Source organism: Pseudophryne corroboree, chromosome 1, assembly GCF_028390025.1.
Source record: "Pseudophryne corroboree isolate aPseCor3 chromosome 1, aPseCor3.hap2, whole genome shotgun sequence".
In the NCBI taxonomy this organism is placed as follows: Eukaryota; Metazoa; Chordata; class Amphibia; order Anura; family Myobatrachidae; genus Pseudophryne; species Pseudophryne corroboree.
The window spans coordinates 394,362,850-394,383,602 of NC_086444.1; the positions used below are offsets into that span (position 1 = coordinate 394,362,850).

General features: G+C 46.0%; 1 protein-coding gene across 1 annotated transcript in view; it reads left to right on the forward strand.

Moving 5' to 3' along the window:
* The window catches only part of TPST2 (tyrosylprotein sulfotransferase 2), a 129,770-nt gene extending 110,630 nt beyond the window's left edge, over window positions 1-19,140 (forward strand). Inside the window, exons 7-8 of the mRNA XM_063913184.1 lie at window positions 3,555-3,598; window positions 18,465-19,140. Of these exons, the coding sequence (XP_063769254.1) occupies window positions 3,555-3,584 (30 nt within the window). The 3' untranslated portion in view covers window positions 3,585-3,598; window positions 18,465-19,140. The remainder of the gene's footprint in view (window positions 1-3,554; window positions 3,599-18,464) is intronic.
* Window positions 19,141-20,753: the final 1,613 nt, after the last annotated feature.

Here is a 20,753-nt window from a genome sequence, read left to right on the forward strand (position 1 = left end):
ATATCTGATTGTTTTTTTAATTTAAAATTAATATATATGTTCATTATGTTATGTTAGATATGACATACACAGCATCTGTACTGACCTTCACTTAAAAACTTAATTCCTTTATATGTTTAAAATATAATATTTATACCCCTTTGCTGCAGAGGATAAATGGAGTTTTGCTTGTCAAACTCGTTGAGAATGCTAATTAAGGGTTATTTCTATTTTTTATGATTGATGGCGCTGATTTAAGGCAGCACTGTGGTCACTTCATTCCTCTGTATAAAAGTGGATGGTGACAGTATTTAACAAAGAGTGGTATTCCTCACTTACCACTTGTTTGTCCTTATTGCAGTTCACCAGCTTTTGCTCCCTGCCAAACTTCACTCACAGGCGCTGCGCTCCCAGCGACCACCCCAACCCCACCCCCTCAGCATCCAGGTCTGTAAAGCCACCATCAGGGAGTGACACAGTACCTTTAAAGGAATGTACGCAACAGCTTTGATACAGACACACACTCCCATTCCTCAGTACCACACACGTGGGAGGAAAGTTGGAGGTCTGATCACTTTTAAAGTGACACCTCACCCACAGCAAGACTAGAGGAGCAGTGTACATACAAGCCATGCGTGTCCCTGGAGAGCCCTATGCCCACTGCACTGCCTGCCAGTGCCACCACGACCCACCTACTACTGCTAACTGGTGAGAATGACTGCCACCAAACTATTTCCTGCTAAAGGCCTCTGATCCCCCGAACATAGCTGTCCTTCTCCTTCCCCCAGTGCGAGCTGCAGCAGGGCGGTCAGGCGCATAAGCGAAAAATGCGAAGACACACTGCGCATGCGCCAAATCATGAGAAAAAGAAAAAAATGTAAGTAGTTAGCGCTGTTTGGACTTGACAAACAGCGCTATCGGGTGTTTTAACGTTACTGCTCAACTGCAACAACTTCAATGCTGAATTCTAGTAAAAAAAGGCGTAGCATTAATTAGCATAGCAAATAAGTAACATTGATAAATGGAGGACAAAATCCATCTTCAAGTGCAACATTTTTTCAGAAAACCTGCACATAAAATCCTGCTTTTTGCAGTTGTGTAACAGTGGATTAATGCTGATGCAAGATTCACAAGGTATTTCTCTCTGGTGTATATGGGGAAAAATACATTTTCTTTTGGTTCACTTTCCTACATTTTTTTTTAATTAAAACTAAGGTATAATTTGTGTGATTGCTGCATAAAAAAATGTGGTATTTATGTTAGATTATGACAAGTGCTAATGGGGACGAGAAAAGGGTTTCAAGTCAAATGAAGACATTTCAGAGTTTTCATCTGTAGTTCTTTTATTAAAAAGTCTTGTTTCTATTTCAGAGAAAAAAAGGATTTATTTTGATTTTAAAAAAATATTTCTGTTACTAGAAAGTTATTTCCCAAGGTTTTCTTACATGGATGCAATGTCTCCTTTATCTTGAGGTTACCAAATAGTCTCTAACACAGCAATATAAACCTTATAACTGCCTCTTCTACCCCATTCACCTACTTGTGACAGTGATCACTGCCCCCCTGGCCGCTGTTCACCTTTCCTTGACAACTTTGCTGCCTGGCTTCCCCACTTTCTCTCCTCCAACCTCCCCTCTATCATCCTCAGTGACTTTAACATCCCTATTGACATCACTAATGCTGCTTCCACTAATCATCTTGCCCTTTCCACCTCCTTTGGATTTTTTCAATGGACCTCCAACCCTACTCACAATCTCGGCCACTCCCTCGACCTTGTCTTCACCCACCGATGTGATCTCTCTGATTTCTCAAACTCTTCCTTCCCTCTCTCTGACCACCATCTGCTTTCTTTCACCCTCTCATCTTCCCTTCTCCTCTCCACGCCCAGATCCACCATCACCAGACGCAATCTCTGGTCTCTCGACCCCGATATCCTGTCCTCCCACGACACTTTCCTCTCTCCTTTCCACTATGACTTGTCCCAACCAGGCAGCCTCTTTCTATAACTCTTCCCTAACCACTGCTCTCGACTCTGTGGCCTCCCTCTCCTCTGTCCCCCTCCGCTGCTCCAAACCCCAACCCTGGCACACCATACTAACACGATTCTTACAAAAATGTTCACGCTCCGCTGAACGCTCCTGGAGGAAATCTCACTCTCTGGCGGACTTTCTCCATTTCAAGTTTATTCTCTCCTCCTACAGCTCTGCTCTTTCCCTCGCCAAGCAATCCTTTTTCCAAGTACTCATCTCCTCTCAGTCCTCCAGTCCACGCTATCTCTTTGAAACTTCCAACACTCTCCTCCTCCCCCGTCCTCCTCCCCTCCCGTCCTCCCTCACTGCCACTGACTTTGCCTCCTTCATCTCCAAAATTGAGGATATCCGACACGATATCTCCTCCTGTCACCCCTCTGCTGCCCCCCTGCCCCCATCATCTTTCCCCTCAATCTATCCCACTCTTTCCTCATTCCGTCCCACTACAGACAAGGAAGTCCACTCCCTCATCTTATCCCCACCCCCCTCAACCTGCCCCCTGGACCTCCTCCCCTCCTGTCTTCTCCGCTCCCTCTCCCCCACTGCCTGTTCCCACCTTGCTCATCTCTTTAACCTATCGCTCTCTACCAGCATCTTTCTCTCACCATGCAAACATGCTCTGGCCTCACCTATTCTAAAAAAAAAAAAAAACAACCTCGACCCTTCATCACCCACTAGCTACCACCGCATCTTTCTTCACACATTCGCCTCCAAATTACTTGGACTGGTCTACAGCCGTCTCACAAGCTACCCCTCTGACAACTCCATCCTACAATCTGGCTTTCGCCCACTCCAGTCCTCAGACTGCCCTGGTGAAAGTCACCAGTGACCTGCTTTCGGCCAAATCCAGGGGCCACTTCTCTCTGCTCATCCTTCTTGACCTCTCTGCTGCCTTTGACACCGTGGATCATCCTCTCCTCCTCCGCACACTCCAAAATGTCCCTCGCGGTCGGCATCGCAAGAATAGATAGACTGTGCAGGCAAGTCAATTTTGACTATCTCTATAGAAGAGAGAGTCAAAATTGACACTTTGCCAAAATCGCACATAGTCAGTATCGCAAGCACATACTGAGTGTACTTGCGATACTTACTATGTGCCGACCTAGCCCCTGTCGCATAGTAAGAATCGGGCATAGCCCGAATTTCACCGTGTGTATGGGCCTTTGTAACTCCTTATCCTTCCACACTAATTTATGTTAAATGAGAGTTGCCTATTAGAAGCCATGCTTACGTTTTGCTCCTTTGCACATTTCACAGGCACTGTCCATGAGCATTTTACAAGTTTCAACCTCAGCATCAATTTAATGTGTTCATCGTAATGATTTTGTACACCAGTTTAATGTAGAGTTAAGCTTACTAGCTAATTTGGTAGCTAAGCCGTGTGCTTATGATATGGTTATTATGTAATATATGAATATGAATTGACGTACATTCTTGCTGATAACACAGGTTTCCCCTTCCTCAGCATGTGGTGCACAGACATCATGTGTTACAGAATGGTGAGAGGGGTGATGTGTTTCTCATACTGTCTGTCTCTAATTACAGGTTCATCAGAATAACTCCTCACACTGGTGACAACAGGAATGTAGGTAAGTCTCAGACGAAAATAAATAAAAAAATTATTTATATACATACATCTTTTGTACCCACAAAACATGACATGCTTGATCAACCCTTTATCCGTTACTGCTCACTCTCTTTCTTAACTAATTGCCAGTTATACTTGTATTATAATACACCACAGTTAACCAGTATACATTGCTGCACCTTTTAACTAGCAACATACCCCATACAGAAGGACTAGCAACAAGGATCTTGAGTCTCTACAGAACGACTTATTTAAACTAGAGATGTGCGGCTGGCACTTTTCGTGTTTTGGTTCTAATTCCACTCTAGTGTTTTGGCTTGGTTTTGCCAAAACCACCCTTTCGTGTTTTGGATATGGATCATTTTTTATAAAAACAGCTAAAATCACAGAATTTGGGGGTAATTTTGCTCCTACGGTATTATTAACCTCAATTACATTCATTTCCAGTCTATTCTGAACACCTCACAATATTGTTTTTAGGCCTAAATGTTGCACCGAGGTGGCTGTATGACTAAGCTAAGCGACACAAGTGTGCGGCACAAACACCTGGCCCATCTAGGAGTGGCACTGCAGTGGCAGACAGGATGGCAGATTTAAAAACTAGTCCCCAAACAGCACATGATGCAAAGAAGAAAAAGAGGTGCAAGATGGAATTGTCCTTGGGCCCTCCCACCCACCCTTATGTTGTATAAACAGGACATGCACACTTTAACAAACCAATCATTTCAGCAACAGGGTCTGCCACATGACTGTGGCTGAAATTACTGGTTTGTTTGGGCCCCCACCAAAAAAGAAGCAATCAATCTCTCCTTGCACAAACTAGCTCTACAGAGGCAAGATGTCGACCTCATCCTCCGATTCCTCACCCTTTTCACTGTGTACATCCTCCTCCTCCTCACAGAGTATTAATTCGTCCCCACTGGAATCCACCATCACAGGTCCCTGTGTACTTTCTGGAGCAATTGCTGGTAAAAGTCTTCCCTGAGGAATTTGTAATTCATTTTGATGGGGTTCACTACGATATGCCGGCGGTCGGGCTCCCGGCGAACAGCATACCGGCGCCGGGAGCCCGACCGCCGGCTTACCGACAGTGTGGCGAGCGCAAATGAGCCCCTTGCGGGCTCGCTGCGCTCGCCACGCTACGGGCACGGTGGCGCGCTACCCGCGCCACACTATTTTATTCTCCCACCAGGGGGGTCGTGGACTCCCACGAGGGAGAATAAGTGTCGGTATGCCGGCTGTCGGGCTCCCGGCGCCGGTATGCTGGTCGCCGGGAGCCCGACCGCCGGCATACTGAAGACCACCCATTTTGATGAACCTCATCATCTCCACATTTAGTGGAAGAAACCTCTTGCGTCTATCGCTGACAACGTTACCGGCTGCACTAAACACTCTTTCGGAGTACACACTGCGGTGGGGCAACTAATGTAAAATAAAGCCAGTTTGTGCAAGGGCATCCAAATTGCCTCTTTTTCCTGCCAGTATACATACGGACTGTCTGACATGCCTACTTGGATGCTATCACTCATATAATCCTCCACCATTCTTTCAATGGTGACAGAATCATATGCAGTGACAGTAGACATGTCAGTAATCGTTGGCAGGTCCTTCAGTCCGGACAAGATGTCAGCTTTCGCTCCTGACTGCCCTGCATCACCGCCAGCAGGTGGGTTAGGAAATCTTATACTTTTCCTTGCAGCCCCAGTGGCGGGAGAAATTGAAGGACGAGCTGTTGATGGGTCACGTTCCGCCTGAGTTGACCATTTACTAACCAGCAGGTCTTTGCACCTCTGCACACTTGTGTCTGCTGGAAAGAGAGATACAACGTAGGCTTTAAACCTAGGATCGAGCACGGTGGCCAAAATGTAGTGCTCTGATTTCAACAGATTGACCACCCTTGAATCCTGGCAAAGCGAATGAAGGGCTCCATCCACAAGTCCCACATACTTTGCGGAATCGCTCCGTCTTAGCTCCTCCTTCAATTTCTCCAGCTGCTTCTGTAAAAGCCTGATAAGGGGAATGACCTGACTCAAGCTGGCAGTGTCTGAACTGACTTCACGTGTGGCAAGTTCGAAGGGTTGGAGAACCTTGCACAAGGCAGAAATCATTCTCCACTGCTTTTGATTCAGGTGCATTCCCCCTCCTTTGCCTATATCGTAGGTGGATGTATAGGCTTGAATGGCCGTTTGCTGCTCTTCCATCCTCTGAAGCATATAGAGTGTTGAATTCCACCTCGTTACCACCTCTTGCTTCAGTGTTTGCTGGCACTCCAGTCTTCGGCACGCAGTGGCAGAATGCCTAAAGTGGCCCACAATTTTTAGGGCCACCGACAGCATGTCCTGCACACCCGTGTCATTTTTCAAAAAATTCTGCACCACCAAATTAATTGTATGTGCAAAACATGGGACATGCAGGAACTTTCCTAGATGTAATGCACGCACAATATTGGTGGCATTGTCCGATATCACAAATCCCAAGGAGAGTCCAATTGGGGTAAGCCATTCTGCAATGATGTTCCTCAGTTTCCGTAAGAGGTTGTCAGCGTAGCCTGCCTAGGAACGAGTTGGCGTTTGCGAGATGCTGCTACTGGTGCCGCTGTTGCTACGGGAGGCAATACATCTACCCAGTGGGCTGTCAGTCATATAGTCCTTAGTCTGCTCTGTTCCACTTGTCCACATGTCCGTGGTTAAGTGGACACTGGATACAACCGCATTTTGTAGGACACTGGTGACTCTTCTTCTAACGTCTGTGTATATTCTCGGTATCGCCTGCCTAGAGAAGTGGAACCTAGATGGGATTTGATACCGGGGACATAGTACCTCAAACAGTTCTCTAAGTCCCACTGAACTAATGGCGGATACCGGACGCATTTCTAACACCAACATAGCTGTCAAGGCCTCAGTTATCCGCTTTGCAAAAGGATGACTGCTGTCATATTTCATCTTCCTCACGAAGGACTGTTGGACAGTCAGTTGCTTACCGGAAGTAGTATAAGTGGTCTTCCGACTTCCCTTCGGGGATGACGATCGACTCCCAGCAGCAGCAACAACAGCAGCAGCGGCGGCAGCAACAGCACCACTCAAGGATCCTCCGGGGGAATCCCAGTTAGGAGAGGACTCCTCAGTCTTGACCGTGACATGGCCTGCAGGACTACTGATGTTCCTGACTGAGGAGGAAGCTGACGTTGAGGGAGTTGGTGGTGTGGCTTGCAGGAGCTTGGGTACAGGAGGAAGAAGGGATTTAGGTGTCAGTGGACTGCTTACGCTCTTACCCAAAGTTTCACAACTTGACACTGACTTCTGATGAATGCGCTGCAGGTGACGTATAAGGGAGGATGTTCCTCGGTGGTTAACATCCTTATCCCTACATATTACAGATTGACAGAGGCAACAGATGGCTTGACACCTGTTGCCCGGATTTGTGGAGAAATAATTCCACACCGAAGAGGTGGCTTTTTTGGTAGATTGCCCAGGCATTACAATGGGCTTTTCAAGCCATGGACAACAGGTGTCTCCCCCGGTGCCTGACTTAAACAAACCACATCACCATCAGAATCCTCATCGTCAACTTCCTCCTCAGCGCCAGCAACACCCATATCCTCATCCTGGTGTACTTCAACAGTGACATCTTCAATTTCAATATCCGGAACTGGACTGTGGGTGCTCCGTCCAGCACTTGCAGGGAGCATGCAAATGGTGGAAGGAGCCACCTCTTCCCGTCCAGTGTTGGGAAGGTCAGGCATCGCAACCGCCGACACACTTGGACTCTCCTTGGGGATTTGTGATACCATCTCAGAACGCAGAGTTCTTTTCTGTGCTCTTTCCAGCTTAACTCTCTTAATTTTTCTAGTGGGAGGATGAGGGCTTCCATCGTCATGTGAAGCTGAACCACTAGCCATGAACATAGGCCAGGGCCTCAGCCGTTCCTTGCCACTCCGTGTTGTAAATGGCATATTGGCAAGTTTACGTTTCTCCTCAGAACATTTACATTTATTTTTTGGGGGTTTTTTTTATTGAAACTTTGGCTTTTTGGATTTTACATGTTCTCTACTATCACATTGGGCATCGGCCTTGGCAGACAACGTTGATGGCATTTCATCGTCCATGTCAGGCATGTCCAAACTGCGGCCCTCCAGCTGTTGAGAAACTACACATCCCAGTATGCCCTGACACAGCTTTAGCATTCTCTGACAGCAAAGCTGTGTCAGGGCATGCTGGGATATGTAGTTTCACAACAGCTGGAGGGCCGCAGTTTGGACATGCCTGGTCTATGTCATGGCTAGTGGCAGCAGCTTCAGCACTAGGAGGAAGTGGTTCTTGATCTTTCCCTATGTTATCCTCAATTTTTGTTCTCCATTCTGTTTCTGGAGTAATATGCGGCACACTAATGAGTGATGGCTGATGGCCAGGACACTACCACTGGTCTGATGCAGTACAACACAACAACACTTTAAGGGACTTGTGGTGGTTGTTGTTTTTATTATAATACTGTAGCAGTGGACATATAGCAGCAACGTATACCACTGTGACTGCCTCGTCACTGGAATGACTAATGGACAGGACACTACGACTGGTCTCATGCAGCACAACACAACAACAACACTGTAAGGGACTTGTGGTTGTTGTTGTTGTTCTTATTATTATTATTATACTGTAGCAGTGGACATATAGCAGCAGCGTATAGCACTGTGACTGCCTCGTCACTGGAATGACTGATGGACAGGACACTACCACTGGTCTGATGCAACACAACGACACTAAGGGACTTGATGATGATGATGATGATATTATTATTTTCTCTGACGTCCTAGTGGATGCTGGGGACTCCGTAAGGACCATGGGGAATAACGGCTCCGCAGGAGACTGGGCACAACTAAGAAAGATTTAGGACTACCTGGTGTGCACTGGCTCCACCCACTATGACCCTCCTCCAGACCTCAGTTAGAATCTTGTGCCCGGCAAAGCTGGATGCACACTAGGGGCTCTCCTGAGCTCCTAGAGAGAAAGTATATTTAGGTTTTTTATTTTACAGTGAGATCTGCTGGCAACAGACTCACTGCAGCGAGGGACTAAGGGGAGAAGAAGCGAACCTACCTAACTGGTGGTAGCTTGGGCTTCTTAGGCTACTGGACACTATTAGCTCCAGAGGGATCGACCGCATGGAACCGGCCATTGATGTTCGGTCCCGGAGCAGCGCCGCCGGCCCCCTTACAGAGCCAGAAACAAGAAGAGTCCGGAAAATCGGCGGCAGAAGACATCAGTCTTCACCAAGGTAGCGCACAGCACTGCAGCTGTGCGCCATTGCTCCTCATACACACTTCACACTCCGCTGGAAGGAAGCTCCCTGGCTCTCCCCTGCAGTCTACACTACAGAAAGGGTAAAAAAGAGAGGGGGGGCACTAAATTTAGGCGCAATATACATATTGCAGCTATAAGGGGATATAATTTAGTTAATCCCTGTATTATATAGCGCTCTGGTGTGTGCTGGCATACTCTCTCTCTGTCTCCCCAAAGGGTTTTGTGGGGTCCTGTCTTCTGTCAGATCATTCCCTGTGTGTGTGCGGTGTGTCGGTACGGCTGTGTCGACATGTTTTATGAGGAGGCTTATGTGGAGGAGGAGCAGGTGCCTATAAATGTGTTGTCACCCCCTGCGGGGCAGACACCTGAGTGGATGGACTTGTGGAAGGAATTACGTGAAAGTGTCGACTCCTTACATAAAAAATTTGACGACATGCCAAATGCGGGACAGCCGGCTTCTCAGCTCGTGCCTGCCCAGACGTCTCAAAGGCCATCAGGGGCTCTAAAACGCCCGCTACCTCAGATGGCAGACACAGATGTCGACACGGATACTGATACCAGTGTCGACGACGAAGAGACTAATGTAATGTCCAATAGGGCCACTCGTTATATGATTGAGGAAATGAAAAATGTTTTACACATTTCTGATGTGACCCCAGGTACCACAAAAAAGGGTATTATGTTTGGTGAGAAAAAACTACCAGTAGTTTTTCCCCCTTCTGAAGAATTAAATGAAGTGTGTGAAGTAGCGTGGGCTTCCCCCGATAAAAAATTGGTAATTTCTAAAAAGTTACTAATGGCGTACCCTTTCCCGCCAGAGGATAGGTCACGTTGGGAAACACCCCCTAGGGTGGATAAAGCGCTTACACGCTTATCAAAAAAGGTGGCACTACCGTCTCCGGATACGGCCGCCCTAAAGGAACCTGCTGATAGAAAGCAGGAGGCTCTCCTGAAGGCTATATATACGCACACTGGTATTATACTGAGACCAGCTATTGCTTCAGCATGGATGTGCAGTGCTGCAGCTGCGTGGTCGATTCCCTGTCAGAAAACATTGACACCCTAGACAGGGACACTATATTGCTAAACATAGAGCATATTAAAGACGCTGTCTTATACATGAGAGATGCACAGAGGGATATTTGCCGGCTGGCATCTAAAATAAGTGCACTCTCCATTTCTGCCAGGAGAGGGTTATGGACTCGGCAGTGGACAGGTGATGAAGATTCTAAAAGGCACATGGAAGTTTTGCCTTATAAGGGTGAGGAGTTGTTCGGGGATGGTCTTTCGTATCTAGTTTTCACAGCAACAGCTGGGAAGTCAGCATTTTTACCACATGTCCCCTCACAACCAAAGAAAGCACCGTATTATCAGGTACAGTCCTTTCGTCCCCAAAAGAACAAGCGGGGTAGAGGCGCGTCCTTTCTGCCCAGAGGCAGAGGTAGGGGGAAAAAGCTGCAGCATACAGCCAGTTCCCAGGAACAAAAGTCCTCCCCCGCTTCTTCTACTAAGTCCGCCGCATGACGCTGGGGCTCAACAGGCGGAGCCAGGTACGGTGGGGGCCCGTCTCAAAATCTTCAGCAATCAGTGGGCTCGCTCACAAGTAGATCCCTGGATCCTTCAAGTGGTATCTCAGGGGTACAGGCTGGAATTCGAGACATTTCCCCCCCGCCGTTTCCTCAAATCTGCCTTGCCAACGACTCCCTCAGACAGGGAGGCTGTGTTAGAGGCAATTCACAAGCTGTATTCCCAGCAGGTGATAGTCAAGGTGCCCCTACTTCAACAAGGACGGGGTTACTATTCCACAATGTTTGTGGTACCGAAACCGGACGGTTCGGTGAGACCCATTTTAAATTTGAAATCCTTGAACACATATATAAAAAAATTCAAGTTCAAGATGGAATCGCTCAGGGCGGTTATTGCAAGCCTGGAAGAGGGGGATTACATGGTATCTCTGGACATCAAGGATGCTTACCTGCATGTCCCCATTTACCATCCTCACCAGGAGTACCTCAGATTTGTGGTACAGGATTGTCATTACCAATTCCAGACGTTGCCGTTCGGCCTGTCCACGGCACCGAGGGTATTTACCAAGGTAATGGCCGAAATGATGATACTCCTTCGAAAAAAGGGAGTTTTAATTATCCCATACTTGGACGATCTCCTGATAAAGGCGAGGTCCAGAGAGCAGTTGTTGGTCGGCGTAGCACTATCTCAGGAGGTGCTACACCAGCACGGTTGGATTCTGAATATTCCAAAGTCACAGCTGGTTCCTGCGACACGTCTACTGTTCCTGGGGATGATTCTGGACACAGTCCAGAAAAAAGTGTTTCTCCCAGAGGAGAAAGCCAAGGAGCTGTCATCTCTAGTCAGAGGCCTCCTGAAACCAAAACAGGTGTCGGTGTATCACTGCACGCGAGTCCTGGGAAAGATGGTAGCTTCCTACGAAGCAATTCCATTCGGCAGGTTCCATGCCAGAACCTTTCAGTGGGTCCCGTTGGACCAATGGTCCGGATCGCATCTTCAAATGCATCGGTTGATAACCCTGTCTCCAAGGACCAGGGTGTCTCTGCTGTGGTGGCTGCAGAGTGCTCATCTCAAAGAGGGCCGCAGATTCGGCATACAGGACTGGGTCCTGGTGACCACGGATGCCAGCCTTCGAGGCTGGGGGGCAGTCACACTGGGAAGAAACTTCCAAGGACTATGGTCAAGTCAGGAGACTTCCCTACACATAAATATTCTGGAACTGAGGGCCATTTACAATGCCCTAAGTCAGGCAAAACCCCTGCTTCAAAACCAGCCGGTACTGATCCAGTCAGACAACATCACGGCAGTCGCCCATGTAAACCGACAGGGCGGCACAAGAAGCAGGATGGCGATGGCAGAAGCCACAAGGATTCTCCGATGGGCGGAAAATCACGTGATAGCACTGTCAGCAGTGTTCATTCCGGGAGTGGACAACTGGGAAGCAGACTTCCTCAGCAGGCACGACCTCCACCCGGGAGAGTGGGGACTTCATCCAGAAGTCTTCCAACTGATTGTAAACCGTTGGGAAAGGCCACAGGTGGACATGATGGCGTCCCGCCTAAACAAAAAGCTAGAAAAATATTGCGCCAGGTCAAGAGACCCTCAGGCGATAGCTGTGGACGCTCTAGTGACACCGTGGGTGTACCGGTCGGTTTATGTGTTCCCCCCTCTTCCTCTCATACCCAAGCTACTGAGGATAATAAGGAAAAGAGGAGTAAGAACTATACTCATTGTTCCGGATTGGCCAAGAAGGTCTTGGTACCCGGAACTTCAAGAATTAATCTCAGAGGACCCATGGCCTCTGCCGCTCAGACAGGACCGGCTGCTGCAGGGGCCCTGTCTGTTCCAAGACTTACCGCGGCTGCGTTTGACGGCATGGCGGTTGAACACCGGATCCTAAAAGAAAAGGGTATCCCGGAGGAAGTCATTCCTACGCTCATTAAAGCTAGAAAAGATGTAACCGTACAACATTATCACCGCATATGGCGAAAATATGTTGCGTGGTGTGAGGCCAGGAAGGCCCCAACGGAGGAATTTCAGCTGGGTCGATTTCTGCACTTCCTACAGTCAGGGGTGACTATGGGCCTAAAACTGGGTTCCATTAAGGTCCAGATTTCGGCTCTGTCGATTTTCTTCCAAAAAGAACTGGCTTCACTGCCTGAAGTTCAGACATTTGTCAAGGGAGTGCTCCATATTCAGCCTCCTTTTGTGCCTCCAGTGGCACCGTGGGACCTCAACGTGGTGTTGGGTTTCCTAAAGTCACATTGGTTTGAGCCACTTAAAACCGTGGATTTAAAATATCTCACGTGGAAAGTGGTTATGCTTTTGGCCTTGGCTTCGGCTAGGCGTGTGTCGGAATTGGCGGCTTTATCATGTAAAAGCCCCTATTTGATTTTCCATATGGATAGGGCAGAATTGCGGACTCGTCCCCAGTTTCTTCCTAAGGTGGTATCAGCTTTTCACTTGAACCAACCTATCGTGGTGCCTGCGGCTACTAGGGACTTGGAGGACTCCAAGTTACTGGACGTAGTCAGGGCCTTGAAAGTGTATGTTTCCAGGACGGCTGGAGTCAGGAAAACTGACTCGCTATTTATCCTGTATGCACCCAACAAGCTGGGGGCTCCTGCTTCAAAGCAGACTATTGCTCGCTGGATTTGTAGCACAATTCAGCTTGCGCATTCTGCGGCTGGCCTGCCGCAGCCTAAATCGGTAAAAGCCCATTCCACGAGGAAGGTGGGCTCTTCTTGGGCGGCTGCCCGAGGGGTCTCGGCTTTACAACTTTGCCGAGCTGCTACTTGGTCAGGGGCCAACACGTTTGCAAAATTCTACAAATTTGATACCCTGGCTGAGGAGGACCTTGAGTTCTCTCATTCGGTGCTGCAGAGTCATCCGCACTCTCCCGCCCGTTTGGGAGCTTTGGTATAATCCCCATGGTCCTTACGGAGTCCCCAGCATCCACTAGGACGTCAGAGAAAATAAGATTTTACTCACTGGTAAATCTATTTCTCGTAGTCCGTAGTGGATGCTGGGCGCCCGTCCCAAGTGCGGACTGTCTGCAATACTTGTATATAGTTATTGTTACCTAAAAGGGTTATTGTTGAGCCATCTGTTGAGAGGCTCTGTTACGTTCATACTGTTAACTGGGTATAATATCACGAGTTATACGGTGTGATTGGTGTGGCTGGTATGAGTCTTACCCGGGATTCAAAATCCTTCCTTATTGTGTCAGCTCTTCCGGGCACAGTATCCTAACTGAGGTCTGGAGGAGGGTCATAGTGGGAGGAGCCAGTGCACACCAGATAGTCCTAAATCTTTCTTAGTTGTGCCCAGTCTCCTGCGGAGCCGCTATTCCCCATGGTCCTTACGGAGTCCCCAGCATCCACTACGGACTACGAGAAATAGATTTACCGGTGAGTAAAATCTTATTATTATTATTATTATTATTATTATTATTATTATAATAATAATACTGTAGCAGTGGACATATAGCAGCAGCGTATACCACTGTAACTGCCTCATCACTGGAATGACTGATGGACAGGACACTACCACTAGTCTGATGCAGCACAACACAACAACACTGTAAGGGACTTGTGGTTGTTGTTGTTGTTGTTGTTATAATACTGTAGCAGTGGACATATAGCAGCAGCGTATACCACTGTGACTGCCTCTGCACTGGAATGACTGATGGACAGTACACTACCACTGGTCTGATGCAGCACAACACAACAACACTGTAAGGGACTTATACAGCTACACTGGATATATGGCAGCATAGGACACCACCACTGTGACTGGTCACTGGACTGATGTACAAGAGACTTCTCAATCATACCTGGAGGTAATTATATATCAGGTGCTGGAAGGGGGAGGGGTCACAGACAAACAACAGACAAAGAGGAAGGGGGGTGCAAATCCCCATTCCTAAATTCCCTTCCGCACACTGAAAATTACCTGTAACCACCCTTTATCATGAGTCCTACTGTGACAAATTACATGGCCCTATGTGGGCACTGCTATCAAGTAGTGTTAGGACTGCTGTATCAGAGAAGCCGTGAAGTGGCCAGCAGCTAAACATGTGTTTGCAAACATTTGTGACGAATTCTCTGAATTTTATTACCAGATAGTTTCAGGGGTGGTTACAGGTAATTTTCAGTGTGCGGAAGGGAATTTAGGGATGGAGATTTGCACCCCTCTTCCTCTTTGTCTGTTGTTTGTCTGTGACCCCTCCCCCTTCCAGCACCTGATATATAATTACCTCCAGGTATGATTGAGCAGCTTCCAAATTGTTTGTCTGCTTGTGTACAAGAGGCATTGAATGGGAGCAGCATTTGGAAGGCATGCTGTTCCTTGTAGTGTCAATGGGAGATCCTGGGGGTGGCTCCCGGTAAGTTAGCTCTCTGTCTGGAAGTGTTTTAGTAATAGCCTTTATCATGAGGCCTACTGTGACAAATTACATGGCCCTATGTGGGCACTGCTATCAAGTAGTGTTAGGACTGCTGTATCAGAGAAGCCGTGAAGTGGCCAGCAGCTAAACGTGTTTGCAAACATTTGTGACGAATTCTCTGAATTTTATTACCAGATAGTTTCAGGGGTGGTTACAGGTAATTTTCAGTGTGCGGAAGGGAATTTAGGGATGGGGATTTGCACCCCCCTTCATCTTTGTCTGTTGTACAAGAGACTTCCCCTAGTCTAATGCAGGACAACACAGCAAAAATGCAAGCCAGCAGTACTGGTTACATATAGCAGCAGAGGACACAAACACTGACTGGCTGGACTGATGCAGCGCAATACACTGACAACACTGGACTGGACAGCACAAGACTCGCCACCCCACTTTCCCGCCCCCACACAGACACTGAACACTGAGGACACGTCTTCTCAATACACTCTCCGAGACTGGAGTGAAAATGGCCACGACGCACGGCTCCTTATATGGAATCCAAATCCCGTGAGAATCAGACAGCGGGATGATGATGTTTTGCCTCGTTCGTGTTTCCGAGTCAGGCGGGAAAACCCGAGCCTGACTCTGATCCGGGCTCGGAAGGCAAAGTCCAGTAGGGTTCGGTTCTCTGAGAACCGAACCCGCTCATCTCTAATTTAAACTGGAGGTTTTGGCAGACAAGTGGAGAATGAGGTTCAATTTAGAAAAATGTAAAGCTATGCACCTTGGGACTAGGAAAAATCAGGTAGCCTATAAATTAAACGGGGAACATGTAGGGCAAACGGTACTTGAAAAGATTTGGGGGTGCTCATTGATAATAGACTTAGTAGCAGTTCCCAATGTCAAAGTGCAGCAACAAAAGCAAATAAGGTGTTATCATGCATAAAACAAGGGATGAGAGTGTAATCCTGCCACTGTACAGAACATTGGTACAGTTACACCTTGAATATTGTGTACAGTTCTGGGCACCGCACTATAAAACAGATATTATGGAACTTAAAAGGGTTCAGTGGCGAGCCACCAAACAGGTGGAAGAGTTAGAAGGCACTTGATTCTGAGGAAAGGCTTACTAGGTTAGATGTGTTTACACTCAAAAAGAGGCGGCTGAGAGGGGACATTATTAATATTTACAAATCCATAAAGGGACGATACAAGGATCTAGCAGGCAATTTGTTTATCGAAAAATCGCTACACAGGATACGTGGACACCCCCTGAGGTTAGAGGAGAGAAAATGTCATACCCAATGAAGGAAAAGGTTCTTCACAGTAAGAACAGTAAAAGTTTGGAATTCTCTGCCAGAGAAGGTAGTAATGGTGGACTCAGTCAGTATGTTGAAAAATGGATTAGATGAATTCTTAGCTGAAAGAAATATCAGGATACAGCATTTAAAGGATGAAAATTTTAGAAAAGGCATGATTTATAGTTGTAATTTAGACTTAAAAATGTGACTTCATCTGGGCCATTATAGTAAAATATAGTTATATACAGGTTAGTGTAAGAATTATAATACAGGTTGAACTCGATGGACACTTTTCTTTTTTCAAGCTCATTAACTATGTTACAATTCTGTACCATTCTGGCCCCTCAGTATGCTACAATTATTCATGAACAAAACATCCATATGGAATCGATAAAATAAGTGAAGAAAAACCCTTAAAAAAGGGAGGTATGGAATGTTACTCCCGATCACATTTATCCCAAAATGGAGGAGATAATAGGACCTGTTCCTATAATATAGTCCCCTTCTAGGTTTGTGCGGACCAGATGGATAGTCTGAACTAGGCAATAGTTACCACAAGTATGTCCAAGGGTTATTAAGCGGCTCAGCACTCCGCAAGATTGCAGTTCCTTGGTGAGGTGGAAGCAAAGCAATGTCCTCAGTTCAGATGGTATACCTCCAGCACAAGTCCATGAAAATCAGTGGTGGGGTCTTGGTTCAGGTCCTCAGGTCTCCAGATGGTACAAGTCCAAGAAATGATCCAAGGGTGCAGCTTATACCAACGCGTTTCGTTGTGTTCACACAACTTTTTCAAACTTAATTCCCTCAGAAGATCTGCCTAATGTCATACATGCATTTGTATCATCACACCTAGACTACTGCAATGCCCTCTACCTTGGTCTCCCAGCCAAAGAATTAGACCGCTTGCAGATGGTGCAACATGCAGCTGCCAGGCCCATTCCAGCCACATAACACCCATCCTCTACTCCAGGCATGTCCAAACTGCGGCCCTCCAGCTGTTGTGAAACTGCATATGCCAGCATGCCCTGACAGTTTTGCTGTCAGAGAATGCTAAAGCTGTGTCAGGGCATGCTGGGCTGTGTAGTTTCTCAACAGCTGGAGGGCCACAGTTTGGACATGCCTGCTCTAGTCCCTTCACTGACTGCCTGTAAGATGGCAAATTATTTTCAGAATTGGCTTACTCACTTTCAAAGCCCTACATGCCCAGGGCCCAAGGTACTCGAAGCAGCTTCTAATTTCTTACTGTCCCACTTGTTTACTGCAATATGTAGATGAAGGATTATTTACAGTACCTAGAATCTCCCTGAAATCATCTGGGGGGTGAGCTTTCAGCTTTGTGGCTCCAACTCTATGGAACTCTCTTCCCCGCACAGTTCGAGAAGCCCCCACTCTAGAATCCTTCAAAAACAGACACAGGATTTACCTATTTACTCACGCATTTCACTAATATCTACTGTTAAGCTGGGTTTGTAGTTTGTACCATAAAGGCAAATAATAAAGCCCCTGGAGTCCTATTAGGAGAAAAGTGCTATGTAAGTAACCTTATTATTATTACTATTATTACTACTACTGCATTGAGTCAACACATTTAGTCAGTGAGTATAGCCACTAAAGCTAATATAGGAAATGCAAAAATGTTTTATATAATTCAGTCGCCTTGTTTTATTTACCATGTATATGTATCCTCAGATCTCAATGATATACATCACTTCTTATCTAATAGGGATACATACGTCTTGTCTACTATTAGAATGTGGACAAGCAGTATGCGGACTGCAGGTATATCGGCAACGTTAAGTCAGCAAGTGTGAAATGCTAATTCCAACATTATACACCTGCCGGCAGGGGTGGTCTTCAGTATGCCGACTGTCGGGATCCCGGCGCACAGTTTACCGGCGCCGGGATCCCGACAGTCGGCATACCGACACTTATTCTCCCTCGTGGGGGTCCACGACCCCCCTGGAGGGAGAATAAAATAGTGTGACGCGCGTAGCCACCGTGCCCGTAGCGTGGCGAGCGCAGCGAGCCCGCAAGGGGCTCATTTGCGCTCGCCACACTGTCGGTAAGCTGGCGGTCGGGCTCCCGGCGCCGGTATGCTTGTCGCCGGGAGCCCGACCGCCGGCATATCGTAGTGAACCCGCCGGCAGTACAGTTGTACATAGGATGGGAATTCATCATGTTTGCAGTTGTACTAGTGGTGCACAGAAAATGATTTACACACTCATCAACCCATTGTGCCTGCGTTCTGGGGTCCACCTACTATTTGTAGACATTTTGATTGTCCACAAGATGAGTACATATCATCTAACGTGTTCCGGATTTTAACTGATTTACTCTAATATTGTGTTTACTTTTTAGGATTTGTCCTTACATGCCATTACCAAGACAGAAAATCCTTGAAGTTTTGAAAGGAAACCATATTTCCAAGCATATTGCTTGCCAAACATTGCCAAACTGACTGTCTAGAGCGAATGTATTTGCACTTGTTTGTATGCAACAGTGTTTCAAATCTGTCAGTAAAAATTGACCTGTAGCTCATCTTACTTTACTGTGGAAAAGAAGTGATCTGCGGATCTTTTACTGAACTTGCAGCCAATATTTTCTAATGAGCCACAAGCGTTTTGTACAACATTGAAGCACCAGACATTTAACTGGTTAACATGTCATTTAGTTTTCTGTGTGTTGTGACCAATGAAAATGACTCCACTTACTTTTTGCAGTATGTTTTTAAACCATCACAGAACTTATGAAATGAAGGAGTGACTGCTATAAATTGTGGGGTTATTTAACTCATCTTTGTATCGTCAACAAAATGAAACTGGTGCATCGTAATAGTCATTTTGTTCTGAATTCTGCAAAATAACATTAAAAAAAAAAGAAGAATATATAGGTCATTGCCATAGAAGTGTTACAATGGTGACTTTTAAATGTACTCTTTCAAATCTCTATTTAAAATTTTAATATATGATCCATTAATTTCATTCAGAGTTTCAATCTTATTTCATTATATTAAACTGTTTTAATGAAGTGCCAACTTCTACTTGTATTTTATTGTGTGTTTATTTGAGAATTGTAAGATTGGGCTAGCAGGTACGTTGTAGAAAAAAATTCTTACTCTTAAGTCAGTGGGATGTAAAATTTATGATGTAATCAACATTTGAGTATTGCAAAGAACTACAATACAATACTTAACTAGAGTTTCCTCAAAAAGAAGGATTACCAGGATGTAGATTTGTGGGTGCATAGAGAAGCAAGTGTGGCCCATTTGTGTAACATGACTTTTTTTAAAATAATGTCCATTGTAAAATATTTTGCTTGTAAAAGAAAACTCATCTAGATATGATGATCAGCTACTACATAACAGTGTGTTTAACAGCAGGGTAGCGCTAGATTCACAAGTGGACATCTGGAATTACAAGCGTGTTTTCCTTAATATAAAAATCTAAAGAATAATAATACACACTTTAAAGAGCTAGGGTGTTTGCCACCTAAAGTGCCTACTTAACACACCTACTCTAAAGGAGCTTTGGGGAGGGGTCCAATTAGCCACAAAAAAAGTGCCAAAAAACAAACAAACGGGCATTTATCTTGATTTTTGCCTGATGGTCCTTATCGGGCTATCCAGTTAAAGAACATTTTTTTCACCACAAAAAATTACCCCTTTTTTTTTTTTTTTTTTTTTTTAGCACTGAAAAAAAACAGGATCTGGGACAAGTACCTAGACCTATGTGTTTTCACTGCTGCAATCGCAAAAACGGTCATTTATCTGGGATTTTTTTTCTCTTGCCTCAGGCAGGTGAAAAAAATTCCCTGATAACTGCCGGCTTATAGGGCTAAATGGATAGTACCCGTGGGATTGATTAACTGCTATAATTTCCCGCAGCTAATTGGATACCGCCCATAGTATGCGACACTTAGACCAGTTTCACACCTCAATCAGCTTGGTAGGGACGGAGTCTGATACATGATGTTCTTCTTTCGGTAAGTGACAAGGCTCACAGAGATGATCACCAGCCCAACAGGAGCCATTACTCCTATCCAAAACTGAGCAGTGAGGAGCTTTGCATTTGCAATCCTTAATGAATCAGGCCCATAGGGAATTAACTCTGCTTTGTGTTTTGTCAGCATAAATCATCAGAAAATAAATTCCTAGCCTTCATTCAGGACACTATAAGGCCTATTTATCATTCGATATTTGTGGCATATCCCCCCACACACATCTGTTTTCAATGAACATTTAAAAATATTAAGTATCATCCCAATGTACCATAGCGGCTCAGCAGCAGATATCTCCATATATGCTGCAGTTCCTCCATTTTCAACAGCAGCCACAGCCCGCATAGGTTTCTGTGGTGGTTGTGAAGCTGTCAGATTTATCAAGCTCCAGAATTCAAAGCATTACGAAGTTAGGCCTCGGGAGCTAACACCATATGAATATGGCATATGGGCCACATTCTGCAAAACTTACAATTACTTACCATACCTCTTAAATAATCATCCTATAACAAATATAAAGTACGGTTGTTTAGAAGATCTTTTGAATAACATCTTATTTCAGCTACTGGAACCAGGTGGGGCCTGACAACTCACAGTGATGGCCATGATGTGACGTTCCAGAACAACACATCACACCTATCAGCAATGTGC